The following is a 27,123-nucleotide window of genomic DNA, read 5'->3' as shown; positions in this document are numbered from 1 at the left end:
GCATGAGACAACAGTGTCACAGTATTGCACTGAAGGTAATCAACTTCTAGACTGCACAAACAGAAATGCAGTCTGCAAGACATATAAAGTAATCCTGCATCATATTCAGCCTTCATAGGGTCTCTGGTTGAGCACTGTCAATGTTGATGCACAACCTTAAGAGGAAATTTTTTCTGTATCATAATGAAAGGGCAACCCCAGTAACAACCCACCAATACATGTAACACACAGCTACAAAGATGAAGGGGATAAAAGTATGTCCATCGTGGAGGGCTTAATTCCATTAGGCTGAGGATTGTGAAAAGCACAAGGAGAAATTGCTTTGGAAGATGGCTTTTAAGAAGCCTTCAAGGCAGTGGGTTGGCCAAGCACAGAACACCATAACCCTAAAAAAACTGTATTTAAGATACTGCTTTTTTCTGGTCACTTGAATGTTAGCTAAGACATGATTGTAAAGTAGCAGTTTACTATTAGGATAAATTCCTTCCCAGCAAGAGCAGTGCTGCAGTGGCACAGGCTGCCCAGGGAGGTGGTGCAGTCACCATCCCTGGAGGTGTTCAAGAGCCTTGTGGATGTGGCACTGAGGGACGTGGGCAGTGGGCATGGTGGGATGGGCTACTGGTTGGACTGGGTGATCTTAGTGGCCTTTTCCAACCTTAATGATTCTATGATTATGATAGTAACAATAAAATATTAGCCAGCATTTGACTTAAGAGAGTTATTCTTGTTTCACTTGGCTTATATGAAAATGATTAATGTACTCGGAAGTTGTCAATAAACGGCAGGAAAGCTGTTTTCTCAGTGCAAGAAAACAGATGATTGAAAATTGATTTTGCCATCAGACCTGTTCTGCATGGTGAAATTAGAATGGCCATGCCAGAGCATTTCACAGTGCTCCCATCTCCAATATAAAAAGAGCAGCAGCCAAGGCTGCTTTGCAGAAACCTCACATGATGTTAAGCCTGCAAACCAACAGGGCTGAGATGCATTCACCTTTGGTGAAAAAACAGCCTGCAGAAAAATTATCACTGATTTGCAGAAACTCAATATATTCTGATTCTTTTTACAAAAAAATATCATTCCAATGGGGCATGAGGGAGGAGAACGTGAAACATCTCAGCTCTATATGCCAGGTTCAGCCTTGCAATCCTGATGTGAACTTGTGTATCGATCAAAGTGAGTGGAATAAATACACCAATGACCGAATGTCACAGTGGGAGATGGGCCAGCAATAACAGTTTTCTTTAAAATAACCACTGTCACAAGATAAACAAAGTTCAGGACTGTGTAGTGTGGGATCCTTGATCCTCAGCCTCACCTCCATCAGAAAGATAAGGCTAAAAATACTCCTTTCTTAAAACAAAAGCAATGCAAGATCACTTTGCTGTGAAACTCTCAGCTGAAACACCCCTTGTATTGGTACGGTTCCCACTAACTGGACATGAATATTTCCATAGGTGCTGTTGCTCACACATTTTGTTTCCAGCGTCCAAATAAGTAACACCATTGTGGAGTTAATCAAAGGGAAGCAGAAGGCCTCCTTCAGTTTGCTAAGAGAGCTGCGGTGCTGAGGTTCAGCTTGCAGTTTTAACCCGGATGCTCATGCTTGTGCCTCCAGCATCAAATCTGAATGTTCTTGTCACCTGTTACATGATGTTGGTGAAAAGTAACTCCCGTTATTAGGCGTTTACTCTCAGTTACGTCTCTTTAGTGCTTGTGTAATGATTCACAGAATCAGAATCATTAAGGTTGGAAAAGACCACTAAGATAATCCAGTCTAACCATCAGCCCATCCTCACCATGCCCTCAGCCCATGGCCCTCAGTGCCACATGCTTTAACACCTCCAGGGATGGTGGCTCCACCACCTCCCTGGGCAGCCTGTGCCACTGCATCACTGCTCTTTTGGAGAATAAATGTTTCCTAATAGCCAACCTGAACATCCTCAGATAGAACTTGAAGCCATTCCCTCTTGGCTCACCACTGTTACATGGGAGAAGAGGCCGACCCCCACCTCACTACAATGATCTCATTCACCAGGGTTAAAGATGTAACAGAGTAAATGCACACGGCTCTCTGCCAACCACTAGCAAGCATATTTGCAGCAAGCAGTGAGGTAGGACAAGCAATCAGCTATGGTGCAATACACTACAACATGTGGTCACAGCAATGCACACAAATGATTTCATTCTGCTTTTAATCCAAAAATAAGGAAGAAAAAAAAAAAAAAAAAAAAGCTGTTATTTCATTGCTTTGAATGGTTTGATTTCATAGGCATTTCCATACCTGATTTTTAATATTTAACCTTGAAGCTGCCACACTATGTAAATGTGTTTTATAAAACATGGCAGCAGCTGGAAAGAACGGGGCCTTTCCCGGCAGCAGGAATAAGGCTGGCAGTCATGATCTGCCTCTCTCAGCAGCTTGTCCTGTCTGTGTATTGCATCACGTGTTGTCCTTGTGCAGTCATGAGTCACTTGCTTCGTATCTCACTGCATCCTGGGGAGCAGTATTTCTTCCCTGGGGGAAATGTGCACATGCAGCAGTGAGAAGCCAGGCCACCACTGTGCTCTAAGCACAACAGATTTGCATTTCAGTTCAAGCTGCAGGGAAAGGAATACATGGGATGTTGACTAATACTGCGTCTGTTTTTAGTCCTGTTACCTGGGTAATGGTAATTTCACTTTGTTCTTTTCCTCCAGCTATTACAAAAGGTTTCCTACTTTAATTTAACCTTTAAAAGTCTGAATGAAACCCAGTCAGTCTGCAGTCGAACTACCTAGTTCTTCCAGCTAGCACTGGTTCAATAGCAAGGTGGTGGTAATAGAGGGCTGGTTTTAGGAGTATGAGAGATGTTAGTTCTGTTCTAAGCTGGAAACCCCTTTCTAATTTGCCTGTGTGATCAAGGGACATTTCTCAACACTATTTTAGCTTTCATCATTGTGTCTTCCAGCAACCACTATTCTACATATTTTTTGGAACTGAAGATAAACCTAGATTCAAAAAAGCAAACATGCAATATAAAGGCAGCTCCCCACTCCCCAACTCTAGGAGGAGAAAAAGGAAGGGTCAGCGGCAGGTGCACAGGTGAGAGTAATTCAGCTGTGCTCCCGGAAGGGGTGGAGCTTGACTCCACTTCCTCTAGACCTCATTTAAAGGCTGACCACCACTAAGACAGCATCTCCCTTGGAGGTTGCTCTTTGGTGGATGTTGCCTCAGCATTTCCTAGTGAAGGCATCCACATTGGTGAGTTTTTCCTTATAAATAACCTTTGAATATCTGCTATCATCATTCCACTTCATATTCAGCAAAAACTCTTGTATCATATGCAAGCTCTAAACATGCCAATGGTCAACTGCAAATTTCTGCACCTGGTGTTTGTATTTTTTTTTTTTTTCTTTGGAACCATTCTGTGTTCGCTTGAATCAGAAATTCATCTTTTCCCCCAAGGAGCTCATTCACTGTGTCCCAAAGCGAGTGCATGCAGGGAGCAATCAGGAACTTCCTGCTCTTGGCAAAGTGACAGTATTGGAGTCCAGGCCCTCAAAAGCCAGCTTTGCAGCCTGTGAACAGCAAACATTTTCTTCTTGTCTTTCCATAAAGAGCTCCTGAGTATCTAAGGAATAAACACTGGGCACACTCTCCTTTCTGTCAGTCTATGTGGAGCCAGTGCAAACCTCATGAATGATTCTTGTTCTTCCTTTCAATGGGGTTAATGACAGAAAGACTAGAGGGTTTTCTTTTCAGAAATTATTCCATGGCAGGACTCTGCAGAGACAAGTACACATGGCAGATTGTACAAGCAGTACAAAAGTTTCAGCCTTCATTTTATGGCAAATATGTCCCAGATGCTTACCATGGCGCCAAGGCCTATGGGTATGTAGCTGCAGGCTGGAACAAGATTGCTCCCTAAATTAAAGGGCTGTGGGATTCAGCTCCCTGCGGGAGCCCAGTTCTTGGCACTTCTACTTCCTTTCCACAAATCTGGATCAAAGAGGAAGCGTTTAATCCGGGGTTCTGTTCAAACACACATTACTTTGTAAAGAACAAAGTTCCCTCGGTGAGAGCAATTTCAGGATTGTATCATTTCCTAAGCAGGATCACGGAGCATGGTTAAGATGGGAGTCCAACCAAGCCTCGATCAAACTAACATCTTCAAAAGGAGAAGCACTAAGAAATGGTGCGCTCAAAAATCTTACTGGACTTTGGGGAGCAGTCCTCCTTTATAAAAATTATTGTTATTTGTTTCTGACTCTGTCTGCTAATTTTTGTGTTGAATATGGCATTCAGTGCCTGGTTAGCCTTGTGAGCCTTCATGGAAGGTCAGGCAGAGGGAGAAACACTATCAGCTTCTCAGTAACAAACACTGCAGGAATGCTAACAGGAGGCAGTTTCCAAGATTGCGGAACTTCTACACGCTGTCAAAAATGCACAGTGAGCAGAATTCAAACCTTGCAGGGCTTTGCTGTTATTCTGCAAGGCAAACATCTGGAGGACATGTGAACAAGTGCAATTTAGCCTATGGCCTGTTACAGCACATTACATGTACCTCGTGGAACAATGTGAAATGCTAAAGGTTAAGCCACTAGAACTTTTCTTTGCTCCTCCAGCAATCGGGAGCTGGATGCCAACCCATTCTGTACAGGTATGTAGCAGTCCCAAAAGTGGTGTTTCCACAATGGGATGGTTTGCTGGCCAGTGGTACCGCATAGGCCTGTGATAAGGTCCGGGCCCTGGCTGGTACTGAACCGCTCCTGATTACAGTTGAATTAAGGGCAGCAGCCTTACCTATTCTCGTATGTGACTCTATGGCCTTACAGACAGCCTGGTGAATTGTAGCTGCTATCCACTTTATGACAATTCCAAAGGTCAGCAGTTCAAGATGTGCAAACATGTGTACATTATCACAGCCTCACTCACTCCTAACTGTGTCAAAGTCTTCACCAGAACTGGTTACTCACGCAAGAGAAAAAAGCACTACACACGCAAGAACAACTTCTTTGTACTTTCAAGCAGGTCCCAAGACACTACCCTCCCATTTCCATCTACAAACTTACCCGAAACATAATGGCCACAAAAAATAAGATGGTTTATTGAAGTAGACTAAATGATCTAATGCTTAGACACCATATTTCCATTAATAATGTTGTTGCAGAGGTACATAAATGACAACAGAATTTTTTCCCACCTGTAGTCAGTCTAAGCACAGGAAATACAAAAAAGGGCACTAGGAGCTTTCCAAGTCACAAAGCTTTGATAGAATATAAAAGATCTTAAATGCCCAATAATTTAAATAGAGTTTCAACTTCTTATGTTACTGGATAATTGTGCTTTTGAGTCCTCTTGAAGCTGTAAGGGATTATAAACTGTTAGAGAATGAGAAATACAAAGTTGATTGGATTTGTATCAGAAACGTAGAGATAGCCATTTAAAAATACTGTCCTTTAAAAGATACGCCACAAGCTTAAATTTTAACTCAGAGTATGATTGGCAGCTTCAGAGATGGAAAAATACTATGAAAAAAAGCTATGGAAAGACATCACACAGGTCAGCTCAGTTCTTCTTTTCCTTTTTTCCCCTTCAGGTACACCTCTCCCCTTAGAGAACCATGATGTCTGTGCAGTCAATATCTCAGATGTTCTGCTTATTTCTCCTTTGTTTACATCTGTATTCAGTGTTTACTGGAATTTTCATTATACCAATATCTGGGGTAATTTCCATTATTTAACCTAGCAAAGCTAATTGAGCTGCACTGATATATTTGTAAAGCTGACCTGAATGAAATTCCAGACACCACTGAAGACAATACGCATTCCAAATGCATACTGATAAAACTTTTTCTCCCCTGACGTAGCACAAGACACTACATGCATAAATTGCAATACAATCACATCATTAAAAGTGTAGATAAAAAAACCTGACTGCCACTGTTGTCTGATACATTTAGTCATGCCAGCAACAGAATGCTTGCAGCACATTCAGAGGATCCAAAGCCTATTGAAAAAGATCCAGACAACCTTTTGAATACATTTCCATAATAGGTTATATGTAATATACAAAATAAAACTAACATGAAACCCCAGTGCATCGCAATGCTTGACTTTTCTAAGCACGCCAGATCCACCAACTGACTGTTAGCATCTATATCCTTGGAGGAATATGGTACCTTCAACATATGGCATTGATAATCACGCACGTACAAATGCATTTATGCATATCCCACAAAAGACTTCTCAAACACAGCACAAGATAAACATACAGCATACTTATCATCTTGTCAGAAGATGTGTTATGCTAATATATAGGATGAGATATTAAAAAACAGGTTAACAACAATTGTTCAAACAGCAAATGCTATCAGTTTTCTCAGATGTATTCACCAGAGTTCTTTACTGAAGAAAGGAGAGAAATAGGAGGGGAAAGGAGAGAAATAGGAGGGGAAAAAATATATATGGGAAGAAAGAAATTTGGTCCTTCATTTTAAATGAGGAAAGACAGGAGCAAAAAGACTTCCTAACATCCTGATGGCGATACCACAAAATTAGTGAAAAAACTGTCATGGTTAGAATCGAACAACCAAGACGAACCAGCACCCACCACCCAAGCACAGAAAGCTTTTGAAGAAATCCAGGAGAACTATGAAAGTCTGGTTTCAATCCAGCTGCACACAGGGACTACTCTGGCAGAGGACAGTCAGCACCAAAGACTGGTAAAAAGCAGTATTCAGCAATGCAAACGTATTATGCCACAGAGTTTAACTCTGCTCACTGAATTAGCAAAACATTTACTAGTTCTCATCACACAAGGTACTGAAGTAGCCCTACTTCATCTAACCCAGGGGATCCCAGAAATAAACAGTGGGAAATTTCATGAAGTTCTGTTCTGGCACCAGGTTGTATTTTGAAGCTGAACTTCTATGTAAAGATCTGCTGCAGAGCCTTGAAAGCATAACTTTCAATTGAAAGATTTGATGTCTTTCAATCGTATTAAAAAAGATATTAAAAGAACAATTTTTAATTGTTCTCCCTTTCCTCGTAGTTCCCCCTTGAAATATAATAACAATCTCTCACAGAAGGACACAGTGTTCCATAAAAAAAAAATCAAAATCTGCACATTAGTTAAAAAAAAAAACAAACAAATCCAAGTATAAGTAACACAAGGAAACATTACAGAAAGAAATCTTCTGGTTCAACATCAAAGCCAAAACAAAACTGTTTGGACTATCAAGTGTTACCCTGTGTTGGGAGGCACCGAAGATCTGAAAGAGGCATATCCTAACCAAGGATGCATGATGCTGATCTAGCTTTACTACAACCAGTGGTTCATTCACTGAATGAGATCTGTTCTGGTAAAATGTGGTGATACCAGCTGCTAAAGAAATCTAGGATCCCTGTGATACCTCCAGGAAAGTCAGCACTGGAGCTGGAGTGGTGGGGAGACCAGCTGGAATTATCAACGATTTCTCTCATGTGAATAACAGTAAAGGCCAGCTTACCATACGGTAAGTGTAAGTCAGCTTTGGCACTTTTATTATCAAAAGTAATGAAGTGAGAGTTCTCAACTCAGCAGAAAACCCACTATGAAGATTTATTGTATCAGTCATCAATTGAGCAGCCACACAAATATAATTGCTGGAAAATCTTTCTTACTTGGGTAAAGCTACCCAAGTCCAGCTCGTGTTAAGCAGAAACATGAGGTAATTGTTATTTGCAGAAGAAACAAGCTGCCAATGATGGGGTAAGATTTTAAAATAGACAAATAACTAATGGAGTTAAAATTTATGTTGTCTTTTTCCTTTCAAGCCCTGACCTGTCATAAAGAGTTGAACAGCATGAAGTGCAAGGTTTCTTAAACTGGCTCAAAAAAAAAAAACCAAACAAACCCATCCTAGAACAATGCAACCCTCACCATTCCTTAATTAAATGTAAAAGGCTATTGGGAATTATGTGGACGGTGACCATATTTTTGTAGACTATACCTGAGTAGAGATTGGATTTTATTTCTTTTCAGTTAATAGGCAAAACAAATATTTCAAGATACAGCTGAAGCGCTGTTAAAATAGTGATGTCTCAGGTCACAACCAGAATCTTGTATATACAATTCATATTAACTTAAAAAAATAAAGAAGTTCAAAATACCTCCAGAGAATGTTATATTTTAGCAAAACGTCCTGTACAAAAGTAGGCCTATTGGTTTAAAAGAATCCCCTAGCAGTAGCTTTCTTCTTAGCTTGTGCGATAAGTGGTTTCTTCAGTTTAGGCTCTTTGTCTGGGGTACCTGCAGGAGACTTCAGCACTCCATGACGGGGTTTCCGTGCAGGATTGAAAGCGACACGAGAGGGTCCTTCTGGGCTCACCAAGATACTTTTGTCAGTCTTTTTAAATTCTGTTGAAAATCAAGCGAATTAAAAGAAATACAATTACTGCACTCATTAATTAACTGTGGAATTTTCCAGCCCTGGAAATTTGCCTTAGATCCTTAAGTCTATCAGAGATGGTGGTGAAATGCATTTCTTAACTGCGTTTCTTTGACAGTGGGGTTTACTGCAATCCACAGAAAGGCTGTGAACATTTCATTCCCTGCAGTTCCACAGGCTACCAGAGAATTAGCCTACCCCTCAGAAACAAAGTGTTTATGTATCCCACAATCCAGTGTCTCTGTTCTTACAGTTAATCAGCATATATTCCCAGAGACTCCTGGTTATCACTTCTGGTAGTGGATACGCATTTTTGTTCTCTTTGTGCAGCTGCTACATTAACATAAATGTGTACATCAAATCCCACTATTTGAACTTGGCCTATAGCATACCTCAAAGTAACACAAGTAGTTAAGTGAATACACTCAGTCAAGTAAATGCCTTGCTCCACGGCACAGAAGTTTTAACAGGGAAAACACTGTCTGCTTATAGGTGGGATGCAGAGAGGGTCTGGTATTCACCTATTAATTACTATAATGCCTCAGAGGCAGCCAAAATAAAAGTGAAATTTTGCTGTAATACAGCCGGAGCTCATCCAAACACCAAAACCTTTATCCTGAGAAACAGAACCAGCACCAAAGAATATGAAATACATGTGCTTGAAAGGCACCCTGTATAAGGAAGGAGAGATTGTCACTACTACACTCTTCTCTCAATCTCTTAGGTTCGACCTGCAAGTCAACAATGCAGCACCATGGAACCACCCAAGTCTAGCTGCTGGGCTGAACATCCTCAGCTTTACCTTCTCCTCTAGTTAAGGACTTGAAGATGGTTTATAAACTAGTCAGTGAACTGTTAACAAATACTGAGGCAAAAAGAGATCAGACTAATCCTGTTTGAGAGAAAGGAACATTGGAGTGCAAACGTGTACAGCCTCCCCCTTCTTTGGTGTCATGCGAGTGCCACACAGATATATCAGACTCACCAGCAGTCATGTTTTTATTCAAACCAAAGGTGACTTTTTTGGAGCTGGATGATTGCAGTTTATTCAACTGTGAAGCAAAATAAAGACAGAAGATAAGACTTCTGAGGCAATAAATGAGTCCTTTCACCCACATCCCACCAAAACTGATGCAAAGCAGCCTAATTCCCTCACTTCATTTAGATAGCATGAGTGAGGGTATGTGCTTGGTTTGGGTATGTGCTTGGTTTGGGTGTGTTTCAAGAAGAGACTGGTAGCAAGATTTAGCTGCCATTGGTGAAATCACATTACCGGAATGGAGGCTCTGGTGGAGGAGATGGTACTTCTGGCCTTCCTGAAGACTAATGCCTTTGGTACAGTTGATTTTTCAAACTTTACGAAATCACTCCCTTGTTTTGCTTTCTTTTTCTTCAGTGGCGACAGAGCAGGGCTGCTTTCCTACACACAGAAGGGAAAAAGTCCTCAGTACAGAAGAATTGTAGCTAATCAATACCTAGTACAATGATCAGAGCACAGAGCTTACCAAGCACGGTTCTATAAATGCTGCCAAAGCTCAGAGGGAGATGTCTGGTACTCACATGAGCCAATCATCCTGATTAGCTCTTAGAGTTATCATGACTGAAAACACAACCCTAAGCAACTTGTGTGCTGGAACACAAAGCTCACTGCATAGCAAAGAAAAAGGACCCTGTGAAACTTTTGCCTGGCTCATCAGAACACAAACAAAGCTTTCACCTTTTTGTGCATGGTGCTGCCGCCTTTCAACCAATTCAACTCTTCCACACTACCTCTGAGAGGATCAGATATGTAATTAATGAACAAACTCACCTTTAGGCTGACATGGAGATGAAACAAAAAGTCAAATATGGTGTCTGTGTACACTTGAGAAATCCAGCAAGTTTAATTTGCTACTAGTCTGCTGCCCTCCCCTCAGTTTCACCATGTTGCCATTAGGAAAACTGCCCATGCCAGAGGGGGTGGAATAAAATGGATTGAGGTGAATGGGATGACACAACCAGGTGTCAGGTCCTGCACTTTGGTCACAACAACCCCCCTGCAGTGCTACAGGTTTGGGGCAGATTGGCTAGAAGGCTGTTCTCAGGAAACAGATCTGGGGATGCTGGTTGATTCTTGGCATAACATGAGCCACAGAATCACAGAATGGTAGGGGTTGGAAGGGACCTCTAGAGATCATCAAGTCCAACCCCCCTGCCAAAGCAGGCTCCCTACACCACGTCACACAGGTAGGCGTCCAGGCGGGTCTTGAATATCTCCAGAGAAGGAGACTCCACCACCTCCCTGTGCAGCCTGTTCCAGTGCTCCGTCACCCTCACTGTAAAGAAGTTCTTGCGCACATTTGTGCGGAATTTCCTATGTTGTACTTTCATCCAATTACCCCTTGTCCTGTCCCAGTTGTGCACCCAGGTGGCAGAGAAAGCCAATGGCATCCTGGCTTATATCAGAAATAGTACAGCCAGCAGGAGCACTTAACTGATCAGATACTTTTTTTTAATTAGACATTTAAGTCAAACAGAAATGAGCTAACAGGCTACTAACGTGCTGTAGTTAATCAGAGGAAGACCGAGTTTTGTATACCAAATTTAATTGATGGTTTATGAATTTTCTATCCTTTGAAGTAGTAATGTCAGCAAGACTTCCAATAATACGCTTGAGCCCATAAATGCTTAAGGGTAAATGTCCACACAGAAAATGAATGGTTAAAAGGATTTCAGAGGCGAAGAGCAGAATAATACTATCTTTCTACAATGCCCCCAAAAACGTACAGTGCAAAACACTTTTGGACTCTCAAATTGCTGAAATCTACCTTCACCGCCAAAAGAAAATGGGAATGGGAGGTAGAGGGGGAAAAACGAACTTGTTCCCAAATTGCAAAACTACACATAGTAAGAACAGTACAGTCAGACCTTCCCAGCAAAAATCCAGCCTGACCTTTATGAGAAACTACATCAGTCTCAAAAGTGATCGTGCAACCACTGATGACACTGAAATTCCCAGTGCCGTACTATCTGTTCACTCTTTTCTGCATAGCACTAACAAGGTGCAGAAGTGAATTCGCAAAAGAAGCCATGATTGGAGTTACTGAAGGCAATATCACAAGGAGCTTATACTAATCCAAGTATACAGTGTTGCTGCTGAAATAAGCGTTCCATCTCGGCATTCCCATCCTTTTGCCAAGATATGCCAAGATTGCAAACATGCCTGTCCAGAGACCCAGTGCAAATCAATAATTAACTCAAAGGGGAAATCAAAATCAAACAAACTACCCTAGCCAACAGCAAAGACTGCTCCACATCCTAACTAACCAAGTCTCAGTCACATGAATACTTTCACAGGGGTAGCTGGCACAGGCTCTAATGTAATAGTGTGAGAAGGTTTAAGAATGTAGCAGGAGTGAGAAGATTTTTGGGAAATTGGTCCTTTTCTACAGGCCAGATGTAAAAAGCAGCCTGGAAGCTTGTGAAACAAAAGGGAGGGGAAAAAAAAAGAAAGAAATAGATCTACATACCTCCTTTCTGCTTTTCTTGCATGCAGTCTCCAGAATTCCATTGGTTTCAACAGAATTTAGCACCTCTTTAACTTTCCTCTTCTTTTTCAAGGTTACTGCTTTCTGGTTGGAGACCTTGATCCCTTCCAAAGCAACCAGCTTTGTCTTCTTCAATTTGACCTTTCCAGAGGGTTCAGATCCAGAGTCCACAGCTCTTGGCAGTGGGCCCTCCTTGCTGGATTTCAAGTCTGTCTGCTGCAAAAAGTTCTCCCCATTGACCAAGGCAGACCCTGCTTTTTGTTTCTTCTTCCCATCCTTGGGAATTAATGGTGCGACAGATGGGTTGACATCCTCTGCTTTTTTGGCATTAGCTGGACCATTTTGACACTCCAGCTTTCCAAGAACATTCTGCACTTCTGGTTTCATTTTCTCTGACTGAATCTTTTTACTCTGTTCTGTGTCATTCTGACCACTCTGTGTGGAGACGCTGTGCTTATCTCTGGTGTCACTTACTGCATTTCTGATCTCATTTGCCTCATTAACTACCAATTTCTTTTTCTTCTTTATCTTATTATTTTCTGGCATCTTTCCTGTATTACATGTAACAGATCCAGATGTTTCAGCTATTCCCTCCTCAGAATTTCCATCAGTTGTTCCAGAATCAGCACGTGGGCTCTCCCTTCTCTTCCTTTTTTTCCTCCTCTTCTGTGGTACTGATGTCTCTTTTGCACTTGATGTCTCTTGTTCATCTGTAAGGTGGAATGATGCAAAGATGGTAACGAATATTCAAAAGGTTATTTATGAGGAAAAACTCACCAATATGGATGCCTTTCCTGGGAAATGCTGAGGCAATCTCCACTAAGGAGCAATCTCAAAGAGATGCTGCCTTAGTGGTGGTCAGCCCTTAAATGAGGTCTAGAGGAGGTGGAGTCAAGCTCCACCCCTTCCAGGAGCACAGCTGCATTACCCTCACCTGTGCTCCCACAGCTGACCCGACACTTGCCTCAGCTGACTAATCAGAGGTTCAGGCTATGATTACCAGTTTCCCATACATTCATCCTTTCCTGAGCCTACTCCAAAAGGAATGCCATACAACACAAATGTGAAACAAAAGGGTACATACAGCAAATGAGTTCTGATTAGTTCTTTTCTTTATTTATTTTCTCCTAATAGACATAATATTTTCTTGTTTTACTGCTACAGCTGATCAGGACATCACATTCCCTTAGCTCCTAGCCTAATTAATATTTTGCTGATCTTGCCTTGTCACAGCTGACTATTCCATTATATAAGCTATTTCACGTGGGAAGAATATTCTGTATAGAAACAACATTAGAAAGAGTTATTATCTACCTATTAATCCCAGAAGAAGGGCAACTCAGGGGTTCAGTACTTTAGCAAGGTATTTTTGGTATGATTCAGCTTTGCCCAAGTCAGTATTAGACACGCTGCTATAGACTTGTTTCTGCTTCTTAGGAGCTTTCTTCACCTATCCAGAAGCTCCACCAAATTCCTATATTCTGATATCCTTTTCCAGAAACACTGACACGTTTCTGTTTTTCTACAGTAAGTGAACTGCTCAGTGGAGCGATGCAAACAAACTGCTTTCAGTTGTGCTTTTGATCAAAACTGAGGTGATCTTTACCTCACAAAAGAGAAACAAAATTCCCATCACTATCAAATAGACCTTAATTTCACTTTTAACCTTCATTGCAACACAAATCAGTGCGCTCTCAACAACAGTTTATGCCTTCTTCAGAATTGCAGGATCCAATACTTTGCATTATTGGACAAGTGATCATAGATCATCTCTCTTAGAAAGACTGATCTTGTCTTACCTTTTACTTTTTCCAAGCTGCTTTTCTCTGAAGGTTTGACAACTTTTTTCTTTCGCCTTCTTCTGCTGAACATATCATCATCTTCATCTGTAGAAACATCTTCCGGGATATCTTGGGGGAAGATTCCTGTTGAGGGGAAAGGATAAGGTATCTGAAAAGCACCACTATTTTCTATGTTGCTGTTTATATACAGCATAACACGTACAGAAAGGAGATCAACTCACTGTTACCCATTCAACTCGAAACAACATCCTACCAATGATTCCTATTTGATTGAGTAAAAATAACAATCTTTCATTTAAGGACAAAGGACAGGGTTGTTGAAATTGCAAAGGGGATTTGGCGACCTCACCAAGAACATGCAATTAGTCTTAGGGAAGTTAAAGGAAAAAACCCACAACACTGGAGTATCCTTGAAAAGCATCTTAAAAAAACAAAACAAAGACTTGCAATACACATTGCATGGGGATATTGTCTAACGGAAATAAATTCTTTCTGCATGGTGCTCAACCCTTACCTTCTGCTAAATCCTGGAACCTGTAGGTAAGGAGGAAGGGAGAGAAGAAAAAACAAATCATCGTTACTCATTTAGTACCAATTGCAACGCAAGTAGCATAGTGTCACTGTACTCATTATAGTTCTGTTGAAATAGAAATGATTTTACAAATGAAGCTACAAAATGCTTACTCCAGACCAAAATGGAAAGTCTTGAGAAAAGAGCAGTTTAATGCTCCTGTAATAGTAATTTGTGTCACATATAACTAAATGTGACATTCTGCAAGACAAAGCCACCCAGTGCAGACAGATCACAGCTACCAATAAGGAACAGCAGCACAGGCTTTGGGCACTTGCCAGGTAAACCTTCCTTTGTGACACTGTCACCAGAACAGGAGGGTGAGGGGAACGTAAAGAATTTAGGACAAGATGGCACATATAATGTGTATTTCAGCAAAACTCACTTTTTGACCAGCTTGTACAGACGCTTCCTGTTATGGGCAGGTGTATTTTTCTTGCTTGCCAGTTCAAAGAGTTTGTCAGCAACAGCCTTATAATCAAACTGTTGGAGGAAAGCACAATATGGCTTTTCTTAGTGAACATCTCATGCAAGATAACCCAATGAGACTAACACTAACAACTATTCAAGAACCAGACACACATTTTAAACACCGATTTCCTTTAAACCCCAAATAATTTCCTGTTGGAATGTACGCCCTCTTCACACATTTCTACTCACTATAACAGGTATTTGAACTCAGCATCATTTCCTGAAACATTTCTAACCTTAATTCCTATTGATGAGAAAAGCCAACCGAGTTCAGAACTCCCCTAGATATTTAGTTAAGGACTAGATTTAAAGTAAGCCATTTCTTGCTTGAGAGCTACAGTGGGTGAAGAATATCTGCCTGAATGTGCACCATTGGTGCATCCTTAAAAACCACCACACTGCATTGGAAGTAGGCCTAGAAAACAAACGGTAACATGCTACTCTCCTACTTTTGCTCTTAGTGTCAATAAAAACTTATGGTGACTTCTTGACCATCCACAATGATTTGGCTTCTACCACACATTTCTGAACTTCTGAAAAAGGAAAGTACGAGCAAAAGAAAGAAGATACAGTAGAGGGGAAAGAAGGAATTGGGGAAGAGGATTAAAATGTTATAACATGTTTATCTGATTCACACTTTTTATTTCTGTACATGTTGAAATAAAACAACAACAGAAACCACAGAGGGGATACTGCTAATGAAGAAAGCAAGCCACTAACCTGAAGAACAGGCCCGATGCTATCATCAGCATTTTCATGTATATCCTCTGTTTCTTCAGCACTCTGTGCTGATTTTTCTGACGAACGTCTGTTTGCTGTCATTAAAAATAAAACCAAAACACTGAATATTAATGTTTAGTTTGTAAAAACAGACACCAAGCTCTACTCTCATATAGCAGAACACCAGCAGCAATTTTCTTCACACCACCTTGTAAGTCTGTCCCGCTTTAACTGCCTTAGGTCACCATTATGCAATACACAATGATGGCATTATCTGAGAACCCATGAAAACTACATGAATCAAAAACCTGATGGATATGTCTCTTTTTTTTCCCCCATTTAGCTCCCACAGAATGCCAAAACCACATTGTCTTTTAAAAAGTTCTGAGTACCCAAGAGCCAAAGGCCAGACTGAATTATCTAGCACTATTGTACAAAGCTGCTGTAATCTGGTCTAATAGAAAGGACACTCCTAACTTTGTCCTCACCTTTGGTTTTAAGCATCTCTTTCTTTCCCTGTTCATCATCTTCAGACACATCTTCCTCATCACTGCTGCTTTCCAGTTCTTTCATTAGGTCTTCAATGGCATACGGGGACTGATCCACAATGATCTCAAAGATACCACTGGCTACAGCGTGCATCACAGAAGGACTGTATTAAAAGAGAGCAGGAATGAGAGTTGAGAAGCAGAAGCATGCTTTCTTCTGTCGAAATTTGGAGGACACAAGGAAAACAAGTAATAAGGAACAAAAATGAAGAGCAACTAGCTCTACAGATGGGAAAAGTCACCCTATTCATTTCTAAAAAGCAGTCCTTAACACCCAAATAATCACACCTAGAAGGTGCTTTGCTAATGTTCTCCTCCCAGATTTCACAATGTTTACATGCTGCTTTACATTACATTGCTCAAACAGTCCAACCTACTCACTTGTTCTATGCGTGTTAAAAACAAAACCAACCGAGGTTGACATGTTTTTTTGTAAGTGTATAAAGATCACTTATAAATTTTATAAACATAAGTTATCCTCAAGTGATTATGCACAAAGTAAAATACCCTTCTTTCTCTACACTCTGAAGTTACGCCAAGGCTTTCCTTGTTTATTCAGACACGGCAGGGCAATGCAGAATGTCTTAATTCTTAAGAAATATTTATTCTTTCATTAAACTTACTCCTTAGATTTGGCGACGAAATTGCAGAAAGGCTCAATGAACTTGAGACTCTGGTCTGCTGTGAGCTGTATGGTTAGAAAGGAAAAAGCAGTCAGCACAGTAAACATACATGCATTCAAATTCCTTGAATATCTGGTGTGTGTGTGTGATGGGATCACCTTTAAGAAGTTGTGCCAGTGTCTTTCAGCATACTCTCTAGTTCCAACTGACAGGAACATCCAGTAATGTTATCACTGCTACCACTAACTTCCAAATATTCTTTGGAAGCATTCTAAAAATGCTAACAGCTTTGCAAACTTTAACTTACTGAGGAGAAATATATAATAAGCAAGGCTTCATATCTCAGAAATGGAAAAATGTGATGGAGAAACCTTAGGTAGCGTGGTGTACATTCATGAAGAAGGACTGTGACATGGATACGATCTGGGTTTCTTTTAACCTGCCAGCCCAGACCACATCTGTCAGCTACAGTACTATTAAAGTATTATTGAACTACAGTACTACTGAAGTACCACTTTCCTAAACTCAATTTACCATCTGTAACTTCAAGCAGTCTTTAAGACTAAATCCCCTTGATGGCTATTTGTGGGGCTGTCACTATGGAGCTACAGATATCATATAGGCTCCAAGTGCTGACCGGTCTCTCACACTCTACAGTCTAGAGCAATAAAAGTGGCAGGCAAGACTATATGCAACGATGACTGTAAAGAATACCAAGGGAAATATGCTGTCTCCTCCATTGCTATGCTAAGTATCAGATTAAAGACACAAGGAGGAAAACGCGCACAAAACCTAGAACTAAGCATGGGGCAGCAGGCAGCTCACCCTAGTGGAGTAACAGGAAAAATACAGTTTGGAAGAAGTTCAGCAGTGACAGGTGCAGCAACAGCCTTTTAGTTACTGCAAAATTGCAGCACTGAAAGAGCCAGCAATCCACAGCAAAGACAGTATCACAGCATCACAGTATTATCAAGGTTGGAAAAGACCTAGAAATCATCTAGTCCAACCATTACCAATACTTCCCGGCTAAATCATATTCATCAACACAACATCCAAACGTTTCTTGAACACTCCCATGGTCGGTGACTCCACCACCTCCCTGGGCAGTGCATTCCAATACCTGACTACCCTTTCCGAGAAGTAATACTTCCTAATGTCCAGCCTGGATCTCCCCTGGTGCAGCTTAAAACCATTCCCTCTAGTTCTATCACTGACTACACAAGAGAAGAGGCCAACCCCCAGCTCACTACAACCTCCCTTCAGGAAGTTATAGAGAGCAATAAGGTCTCCCCTGAGACTCCTCTTCTCCAGGCTGAACAATCCCAGCTCCCTCAGCCGCTCCTCATAAGGCCTGTGCTCCAGACCCCTCACCAGCTTCGTAGCCCTCCTCTGAAGGGCTGAAGACAGACCCATGTCACCATCAAAATGAGCAACTAAATGTAAAGGGTAACTTGCTCACAGCACAGGTCCAAAGCTAACAATGAAAAAACAACAGGTAACTTTGACACCTTACTTTCTTCCTCTATGTACGGGCATTATAGAAACAGCCAAGAGCGGACTGCTTCATGCTCATTCAATGTTGCTATGTTATATTTAAAACTGTTAAACATATATAACGTAAAAAAAAAAAATCATATTCCTTTTAAGGTTCTCTGTGCTATACTGACATCAACCAGGAATACAATGTATTTTCTAACCTCCTTTGCACCAACTTTAGCCAATTCTTGCAGATAGATATCAATGAAATGGAACTTGATTCCTCTGGGAGTGTTGCTGTCTGGGTCCATGACTTCTTTCATTAGGAGCTGCAGTAGCAGTTCTCTTAGGCTACAAGGAAAGAAAAAGAGGGGAAAAAAAGAGCAAGATGTTAATAGTCAATTGTTCAGGTTCTGTTTGCTTTGAAAAGAGACTCAAGTCATCCACAGTTTCACCAGTTCTCGAGGTGGGTGTTCAACACAAGAAACAAATTCTATGAAGGGTTTTCACATCTTAGAAAAACAATTAAAAAAAATCCACATAAGATTAGAACTTCTTGCAGCCTACAGAATTTTGGCACATCACACAATCTGCTCACCACAGTTTGCTATGGTGGAATTCACAGTTTTAAAATTCACTTGAATATGGACTGAACTTTATTATGCTATATGACTGATGGATGTTTTGAACCACCCATTCCTGTAGACCCGGCTCTCATCCTTGATGAGTGACATCTCCCGCTCCTCATTTTACGAGATCTCTTTCATTTTGGCATACATTCAATAATTACATTTAACACTGATCCCTCTTGAACTCATTTCCATTGTTCACGCTTTATTTTAGAATTACAGAATCACCAAGGCTGGAAAAGACCTAAAAGATCATCCAGTCCAACCGTTCACCTATTACCAATAGCTACCATGTCTCTCAACATAATACCCAATTGCTCCTTGAACACCCCCAGGGTCAGTGTTCCTCATTAAAGCATACTATTAACCATCCCTTAGAGCAAAATAGTGACCTGTGGGCATTTACCAAATATAAAACTAAGATAAAATAGAGGGGCTGACAGGTACATTCCTATTTTCTTTACATTCCCATTTTCTATTTCTGTGAAATTATGCCTGTATGCATCCACACTCCAGAAGGTAAGAGAGAGAAAGGATAAATATAATACTAGGCTACCGCTTTAAATCAAGACTTCAAATACTGCCAACAGCTTAAATGCAGAACATTACAAGTGGCAGAAGGACTCTAAATAGAACAGTACAACTGCAACCAGCTTCACTTTATGGCATATGGGAGAAACATAAACAAAATCCTGAATGTAAACTGGCATCCTGTTGCATACAACAAGGAGAGCTTCCAGATCTGTCTTATAGAAAGGCAAGTCACTTTGAGTAAATTGAATAAATAACAAGTTCATTCTCTGTGTTTTTTATGATGCCAACTCATTCTAATCTCTCCATGGACGATAATTCACTGCTAGTTCTCCTGGCTAGATAAATAAGATCCGGCAAACTGCATTATATATTTGAAAGTCTCATGCATCAAGACTCCTTTCTAAACTACATACTGTAACTGATACAGAAAGCAAATAAGACTTAGAGCTGAGGCTTCATGGTGGTGCTATCTGCAGAGAAAAAGGATCTATTAAATGAAAGCATATTTTACTGAAATAAAGTGGGTACCTTCCCTACAACGCAATTACATTCAGAAATCTGCTTACCTTTCATCCCAGCCATTTCTTTTCAGCACTTCAAAGGATTGCCTCAAAATCATACGGATTAGCTGCAAAGTACAAAATCTGTTACAGGCATTCATGAAAATGGAGAAGAGTCAGAGCAACTGTAACAGGAATAGAATTCTTAGTAAAGCTCTCTATGGCACAAGATGGAAAGCTTCCTCCCCCGAGCATTCTGATAGACTTGTCTATCATGTCAAGCAATGTGCAATGAGCTTCAAATGACAATAAAGTATTTTCACATCTCAAGCCCAGTAAAATCAGTGACCGCCTCTACTGTACAGCTTTCCCCAGCTCCATCACCCTGATTTCTTTATTACGTGCTGGAAGATCTAAAAACCCCAATGACCTGAACAAGTTGGAGGCAACAGTGAAGACATTATAACAATAATCATGTAATTGACTGGAACCTTTCCCTAAGAGATAGCCATGTGTAAAACAAATACATTAACCTGATTCGGACACTGAAGCACCTTCTTTCTTCAAACATTGAGAAACAAACAACAGCAACAAATGTGCCTGCAATTACTTCATTTGAAATGAAAATGAAAAAAATTTGCAATGAATAATGAAAATAGTCACTTGCCTTCTCTTAAAACATACATAAATGCATATGCTGGATGCTGCCTTCCAGCACACCATCATCTTCTACACATGTAAGAAAAAGAGCTACAATATAGTTAATATTACCATATAGTACTTATCGAGACGTAGGTTGTCTATTCCATTCCATTCACGGCTCATAGTCTGCCAGAATGTTTTAATAAACAAGTGTTCTGCAAAAGAATAAAAAAATACAATTTGTAACTGCTTGTCTGGCACACAGCTTTGTTCTGTTAACCTAAAAAGCTCAAGAAATCACTTCAAGGTGAAGGAAGACTGCATTTCCCTAGGGATTTGCCCAGTGACTGAGGTAGACCTGAGGGAAGACAGGCTTTAGACAGGTCCAAATCCTCTAAACAAGGCAACAAATGGCACACAGCTACTTTTAAAGACAAGTGCAATTACAGTGACAGTTGAAATAACAAAATTATGGAGACTGAGTTTTGTACCTATAAATTTTCAGGTACGTACGCACACGTTTGAGCACTCATTTCTACTCACGCTAGTTTAGGCACTGACTGAGCACTGCATTTCAAGAAGATTTTGTATATTTTGTGCTTAACAGCTCATGAAACAAGGTTGCGTTTGAGTAGGAAATACACAGAGCAGCAATGTAGGGGGTTAAGTTTTTTCTCCTACCATTCACCCTGCAAAAATTTCACCTTTCTTACACAGGAGGGACAACCCTTTCCCCTGCAACAACCAGAAATAAACTGCATCTGATTCAGGGTCAGATACTTTCCTAAATGCAATCACACATACCAACTGGACAGCCAGCAAAGGAAAAACAAAGCTATGATCCATATCTCTCTATTCCAGGACTGTGCCCCGTCCTTGGAGGTGTTCAAGACCAGGTTGGACAGGACCCTGGGCAACCTGATCTAGTAAATGTGTATGCTTGGTGGCCCTGCCAGGCAGGGGGGTTGGAACTACATGATCCTTGAGGTCCCTTCCAACCCGGGTCATTCTGTGATTCTGTGTGACTGTGAAAGTATGCTCAAAACTACCAAATATTAAAGCACCTTGAGAAGAGTCAGATACTTAAATAGTACTTACGAGCCTCTGTATTCTGAATCACATGGATCAGTTGTGAAATGTTATTTGCAAGTTCCTCCTAAAAGTAAATAAACACAGTTAGTGTAGTGTATTTCAGAGCTTGGACTCCTTACTACGCATTCAACCAGAAAACAGCTAGAAATATGAAGAAACATCCCTCAAAAAACATTATCTTAACAACTGCTTTAGTACCATAGTTGTTCTTTCATGGGGATTAAATTAGTTACAAGGGAAAATTCAAGGCTATAAAACCCTGTTTTACCAGTGCCCTACAAAAATCATCCTTTTGACAGCAAGACTGAATTAGGAAAAGAATAATCCAACGTATCTGAATAAACACGTGATATAAAACTTCTGGGGTACTCTTCTTGTGTACCTTAAATGTAGGTACAACTCTGTACTATTTATGAGATATGACATTGTTCAGGTGAACAGACAAGTGATTTGAAACCTGACTAAGTGAAGTTACCAAGATTTCTACTCCCAAACCAGAATCTCACCAAGTTAGTTAACACTACTGAACGTGCCACTGTCAAGGCAAGACAGAAAAGTGAATAAGACTTACTGAAGTTATTTTCACTATTCTAAAGTAGTATGTCCTCACAGTACATTTTAGAAGGGACCCACTCAGACAAACATAAAACCGGTACCATACCTGTAGCAGTGGTTTATCCTGCATCCACATACAATAGAACAGTCCCTTCCATATCTTTAGCAGTTCTTCCTGGCTGAAGCCACCTATGGCACAGAATAAGTGTGAACGAAAAAGAATCATCCCACACTTCCACCAAAACGTTCTCCTTCTTCCCCACTTCCCTCTATTTTCCATTTGTTTCTTTCTCTTTGTCATATTCTTATGGGCAAACACTGAATCCTACAATAAGCAGACTGACTGGAAAGCCACTTGGGATAGTTCAATGACTTCACGCCTTTAAGATTTTATTATGTGCCAAAGTAACAAAGACTTCAAAGAAATTAGAGATGAACACTAAGGTAAATCTGCCAGCTAAGCATCATTCCCTCTGGTATATTGCTAGCATTGAGTCTGAGACAGGGGCATCATACCTAATTTTGAAAGAGGTGTTGGGTACAAAACCTTGAGTATAGCTCACTTGTGCTTTTTGTTGTTGTTTGCTTGTTTTTTAACCAATGTCTTTATGCGAGATACTAAAACACAGAAGAAAGTGTAACCCTTCCATTACCAGTCCAGTATAGCATGTTCTTCTTTTGCCAGGTGCAATGAAACTGCCAAGTCACTGCCTGAACCAATGGTTGAGCACCAGGTAAGAAGGCATGAATAACCTAGGGAGCTCAGGTGCAAGCAGTGCACCTGAGTGAGAGAAGGGACAGAGCCTGGACCCACCCACTCACATCCGACTGTGAGCAGCATCTCTCTGGATAGAGATCACATTTCTTTCAAGGTTCTTATTCAAACTGACCACTTCCCTATGGTAGTTTCCTGATATTTTAAGGCATTAATTGAACACGCAGCTTCATTTCCCAGTAAGGGCAGTCCCATCCACCTGACCGGCTGTTTCCACAGAGAGGAATCATAGAATCATAGAATTACCCAGGTTGGAAAAGACCTCGAAGATCATCAAGTCCAACTGCAGCCTAACCAGTACCCTAACTCTAACAACCCTACACTAAATCATATCCCTGAGTACCACATCCAAACGGCTCTTAAACACATCCAGGGATGGCGATTCAACCACCTCCCTGGGGAGCCTATTCCAGTACCTAACTACCCTTTCTGTAAAGAAGTTCTTCCTAATATCCAACCTAAACTTGCCCTGGCGCAACTTGAGGCCATAATCTGCACTTTGTGGTGAGACTGAATATAGAGATCTAAGAAATATGAACGTAAAGATGTTAAATCCAGCATAGGAAATGCCCAAGGCTAACCCCAGCGTAGGCCCTCCCCACACGTGCCCCGCCGCCCCGTACCGCCCGGCTGCTGGGTGCGGAGGCGGATGTAGCCCCGCAGCTTCTTCACGGCTCGGTCCCGGATCCGCTTCTCGTTCGCTGCCAGCCGCTGCGCGAACTGGACCTCAGGAGCCTGCGGGGCGGCGGGAGCCATGGCCCGGCAGCACCGCACCACACCGTCACACCGACTCCCTGGCGCACGTTAGTAACGTCTCCGTCTCATTTCTCTGACGTATTCACCGGTCAGGGCGGAGGATGGCAGCCCTCGTTCCCGCCTCACGCCCTCCCCTGTCGTTCCCGCCCAGCCGCCGGGCGGGGCTCGGTGCTATGCGGCGCTGCGCGGGGCACGCGGGTGAACTGCAGGTAGAGAGCCCGGCTGGAGGGCGGGATCTACCTGAGGGCTGAGGGGAAACGCCGTCTTCTCCCAGATTAGAGTGATAGGATGAGAGGGAATGGCTTCAGGTAGTGCCAAAGCAGGTTGAGGCTGGAGATTAGAAGTTCCTTCAGAGAAGGAATGGTGAGGTACTGGCACAGGCTGCCCAGGGAATGGCGGAGTCATCGTCCCTGGAGGTGTTCAAGGAAAGGGTGATTGTGGCACTGATGGACGTGGTGACGATGGGTTGATGGTTGGATGAGGTGATCATAGTGGTCTTTTCTAACCTTAATGAGTCTGTGATTCCTTAATGACCTGAGTTTGTCATGGATGGCTGGACAGGAGATGGCTGTGCCTTGAGGCAGTGGTTTCTTGTATTCACTAGCACACTCATCTGTCTGAAAGGAGGTGATATAGTATGTCAAGGACCTCAATTTCTGAGACCTATGCCATTCCCTAAAATTTAAACTGCTTGGAAATGAAATCTTTGTTACTAGTTATTCATAGTTATTCAATAGCAGCAGTTATTCATAAGTTATTTCTTAGCAGTATCTTGGCACAAGAAGAAATTAGTAAATACATTTCAGAGAGTCATTTTAGTTAGGAGAGACCCTTTAAAGGTCATCTAGCAAAACTTCCGTGCAATGAACAGGGGCACCTACAGCTACATTGGGTTGCTCAGAGTCTAGTCCAGCCTAACCTTGAGCATCTCTAGGGATGGGGCATCCACCTCCTCTCTTCTTGTGTTGATTTGGGATTGAATTACTGTTATGAATAACTGTTCACATTTTCAGACGTGAGGATGTTAATCCTTACAGCTTTCTGAGGAACATCGCACACGTTTTAGATGAAAAAAACAGATGTGAAGAGATAATATGATTTGCTTTAGGCCAGAGTGGCAAAAATTAGATTACATTCAAAGACTTTCTGTCCCAGTGACTCGTTTTACGTTATTACTCAGTAGTTCTCTTAAAATGAGGTTATGAATTTCTGAATTGATGTAGTGCAGAATGGTATTGTTGAGAGAAAGGACACAAGCAGAAGAATACTTCAAAGCAGTCACAGTGTCGTTTTATTTGGGATTTTTGTTTGTTTTTGTGTTGGTGGTTGTTTTGTTTTGTTTTCCATTTCAGAAGGATGAAACCAATGAGGACTTTGTTCAAGTCAGAAGGAGGGATTTGGAAAGGCTGACAACAGAGGTTATGCAATTGCGGGACTTCTTACCCAAGATACTCGATGGTGATGTTGTGTGGACGTTCCAGAAACTGGATGCTGTTGAATCAAGTGAGTGGTGCTATGTTATAGGCTGAGATAGTTTCTGCCAAAGCTATTTAGTGCAAGCTGTTTTGCCCATATGAATGGTTGTAGAGTTTGAGACATTCCAGGTTTAGCTGTGATGTTTAGACTGCTTCAGTAAATTAATGTTTTGGTAATGAGGAAAATTAGAAACCTCATTAGAAATAATGAGGCTAATGAATAATCAAAATATTCTCTTTAAGAATGTTCTGCTGTGGATAATGCAGTTCAGACAGAGAAGCTGTATCAGGGAAAAGAAGCAACTCTTTGTGGGAATGGGGAAGTATTCTGTTTTTCAATACGTCTCTTAAAGTGATCAGCAAAAGTACAGGTAAAAAAAAAGAAACCAACAACCTGTGTTTAAGAAGCTAAATTTGAAGGAATGGGCAATAGCTTTGTAATTAATAGGTTGAGCTTTGAAAACAGCCATTCTACCTTGAGTTTGAGTCAGGTCTTGACTTCTTCTCTGTGAGACCTTCTCTCGATAAGTACCCAAGCAGTCAAGTAAAAGAAGATCTACTAGGAAGTCTCTGCCTCCTGGTGTGAGTGTCTGCTTAATTTTTGGCTCACGTAGCCTTCTGGAATGAGACCCTGATGTATAATCTTCTAACATTCTTTGAGACTTTGACCCAGATGGTGGAGACTGAGATTGTGGTCTAGCCTCAAATAAATATATTGGCCACTAAGTGCTGGAAGACAAGCAGGACTCATGAGTCCTGCACCAGAACACTGGCTATGTTGGTTAAGATAGATATGGAACCACTTTCCATAGGATCCTTTGGTTCTAATTTGCTTTCCTGCTAGAAGTGCATTAGAATACCTAGAAAACATCATGACTCAAACATTTGTGTTCTCCAGAAGTTACTCCTTCTCAGAATTACATTCCAGACTTTACAGGCCTGTCTCTTTCTCTTATGCTCCTTGTGCCAGGCATCAAGGTGACATTATCAGAGCATTCTAGCTGCAGGTTTGTGTTGTTGACACACTGATCTCAAAACTTCCTTCCACATGTTTTGCTGGCTTGCCTTTACTCTATAGGCACTTCAGAGGAATCTCTGAAGTCAATCTTTAAATTATCTTATGTGCATCCCTACAAAGGAGACTTTTCTTCCAATTAATTCTGTTCATTGATTATGTATTCAGACTTTTGCTACTGTTTTCTTCCGGAGCTGGACGTGTCAAGTGGTGATTTTTTACTACTTCATTCTGCTCCCACTTCTGTAGCTACAAAGGCGTGGAATGAGATATGCTGAGAGGAAGCTGTGGAACATGCTGCTCACAAGAAACGAGATGTCATAGGGACACCGTTGCAGCTGTTGGCTGTCCTCTGTCTTAAAGTAGTGAGCTGGCTGGTTCTGGTCCTTAAGTAATGTCTGTGGATGTTGCTGTGTGAAGCTTACAGGACTCTTCTGGCAGCTGTTTGAGATGGTTTTCCATACAAGTCTCACAGAGGCCTGTGGCTGATGTGTACATCTAGGCTTTCAGCAACTATCACAGTTTTCTAGGTAGTGTAAACATCAATTGCTTTATAATCTGGATTATAGCCACAGACTTTAAACACCTCTTGTTTGTTTAGTTGTGAGACTGATGACACCTTGAATAGCTTCAGGAAGCTCTGAGATCATTGTATTTATCACCTGCTTAGCTAGATCAGTTGGATACCTGTTTGCTATGGGAGTATCCCACTGGTGGGATCCAAGATCTGAACTGGCAACAACACAACTGATGCTATATTTGTGCTGGTGTTGGGGTCTTCAGTAAGGCTTTTTCCAGCATCATTTTTTGTTTCAAAAATCACAGAATCACAGAATGACCCGGGTTGGAAGGGACCTCAAGGATCATGAAGTTCCAACCCCCCTGCCTGGCAGGCTCACCAAACTTCCACATTTACTAGATCAGGTTGCCCAGGGCCCCGTCCAACCTGGTCTTGAAAGAGAAAGGTCCGTGTTCTTCTTACTGCCCTATTCAAGAGG

General features: G+C 41.3%; 2 protein-coding genes across 20 annotated transcripts in view; one reads left to right on the top strand and one right to left on the bottom strand.

The window, feature by feature from the left end:
• Positions 1 to 5,066: 5,066 nt before the first annotated feature.
• On the bottom strand, positions 5,067 to 23,763 carry RRP1B (ribosomal RNA processing 1B). Its single transcript, XM_015883667.2, has 16 exons — positions 23,503 to 23,763; positions 22,211 to 22,293; positions 21,556 to 21,613; positions 20,587 to 20,672; positions 19,882 to 19,943; positions 18,374 to 18,503; positions 16,677 to 16,741; positions 15,994 to 16,157; positions 15,506 to 15,600; positions 14,700 to 14,797; positions 14,258 to 14,277; positions 13,741 to 13,866; positions 11,924 to 12,651; positions 9,688 to 9,834; positions 9,400 to 9,466; positions 5,067 to 8,383 (listed from the first exon to the last, which is right to left on the bottom strand). The coding sequence occupies exons 1-16, from the start codon at positions 23,633 to 23,635 to the stop codon at positions 8,193 to 8,195; spliced, it is 2,253 nt and encodes a 750-aa protein (XP_015739153.2). The 5' UTR covers positions 23,636 to 23,763; the 3' UTR covers positions 5,067 to 8,192.
• Positions 23,764 to 23,795: 32 nt separating this feature from the next.
• HSF2BP (heat shock transcription factor 2 binding protein) overlaps positions 23,796 to 27,123 on the top strand; it is an 86,232-nt gene continuing 82,904 nt past the window's right edge. For 15 of the 19 annotated variants that reach the window (XR_014939782.1, XR_014939790.1, XR_014939788.1 and 12 more), the window contains exons 1-2: positions 23,796 to 23,844; positions 24,988 to 25,138. Coding sequence is in view for 13 of the 19 variants with exons in the window: in XM_085529974.1 (XP_085386100.1) it covers positions 23,809 to 23,844; positions 24,988 to 25,138 (187 nt within the window). In the remaining 6 variants the exon portion in view is untranslated. Of the gene's footprint in view, positions 24,118 to 24,987; positions 25,139 to 27,123 lie in introns of all 19 variants that reach the window. The other 4 variants (XM_085530009.1, XM_015883688.3, XM_085530015.1 and 1 more) reach the window with 2 other exon arrangements.

Source organism: Coturnix japonica, chromosome 1, assembly GCF_054131305.1.
Source record: "Coturnix japonica strain WE chromosome 1, WE-NBRP24, whole genome shotgun sequence".
Taxonomy (NCBI): domain Eukaryota; kingdom Metazoa; phylum Chordata; class Aves; order Galliformes; family Phasianidae; genus Coturnix; species Coturnix japonica.
This window is presented reverse-complemented; position numbering and strand designations above follow the sequence as displayed.

What these genes read in the sequence shown, in the direction of transcription:
- RRP1B (XM_015883667.2), bottom strand. Translation starts at nt 23,635, where the DNA reads ATGGCTCCCGCCGCCCCGCAGGCTCCTGAGGTCCAGTTCGCGCAGCGG. An exon ending in AGAAATGGCTGGGATGAAAG is followed by an intron (nt 18,504 to 19,881) that starts GTAAGCAGATTT and finishes CTTTCCTTGTAG; the next exon opens with CCTAAGAGAACTGCTACTGC. An exon ending in CAGCTTGGAAAAAGTAAAAG is followed by an intron (nt 12,652 to 13,740) that starts GTAAGACAAGAT and finishes TCCACCTTACAG; the next exon opens with ATGAACAAGAGACATCAAGT.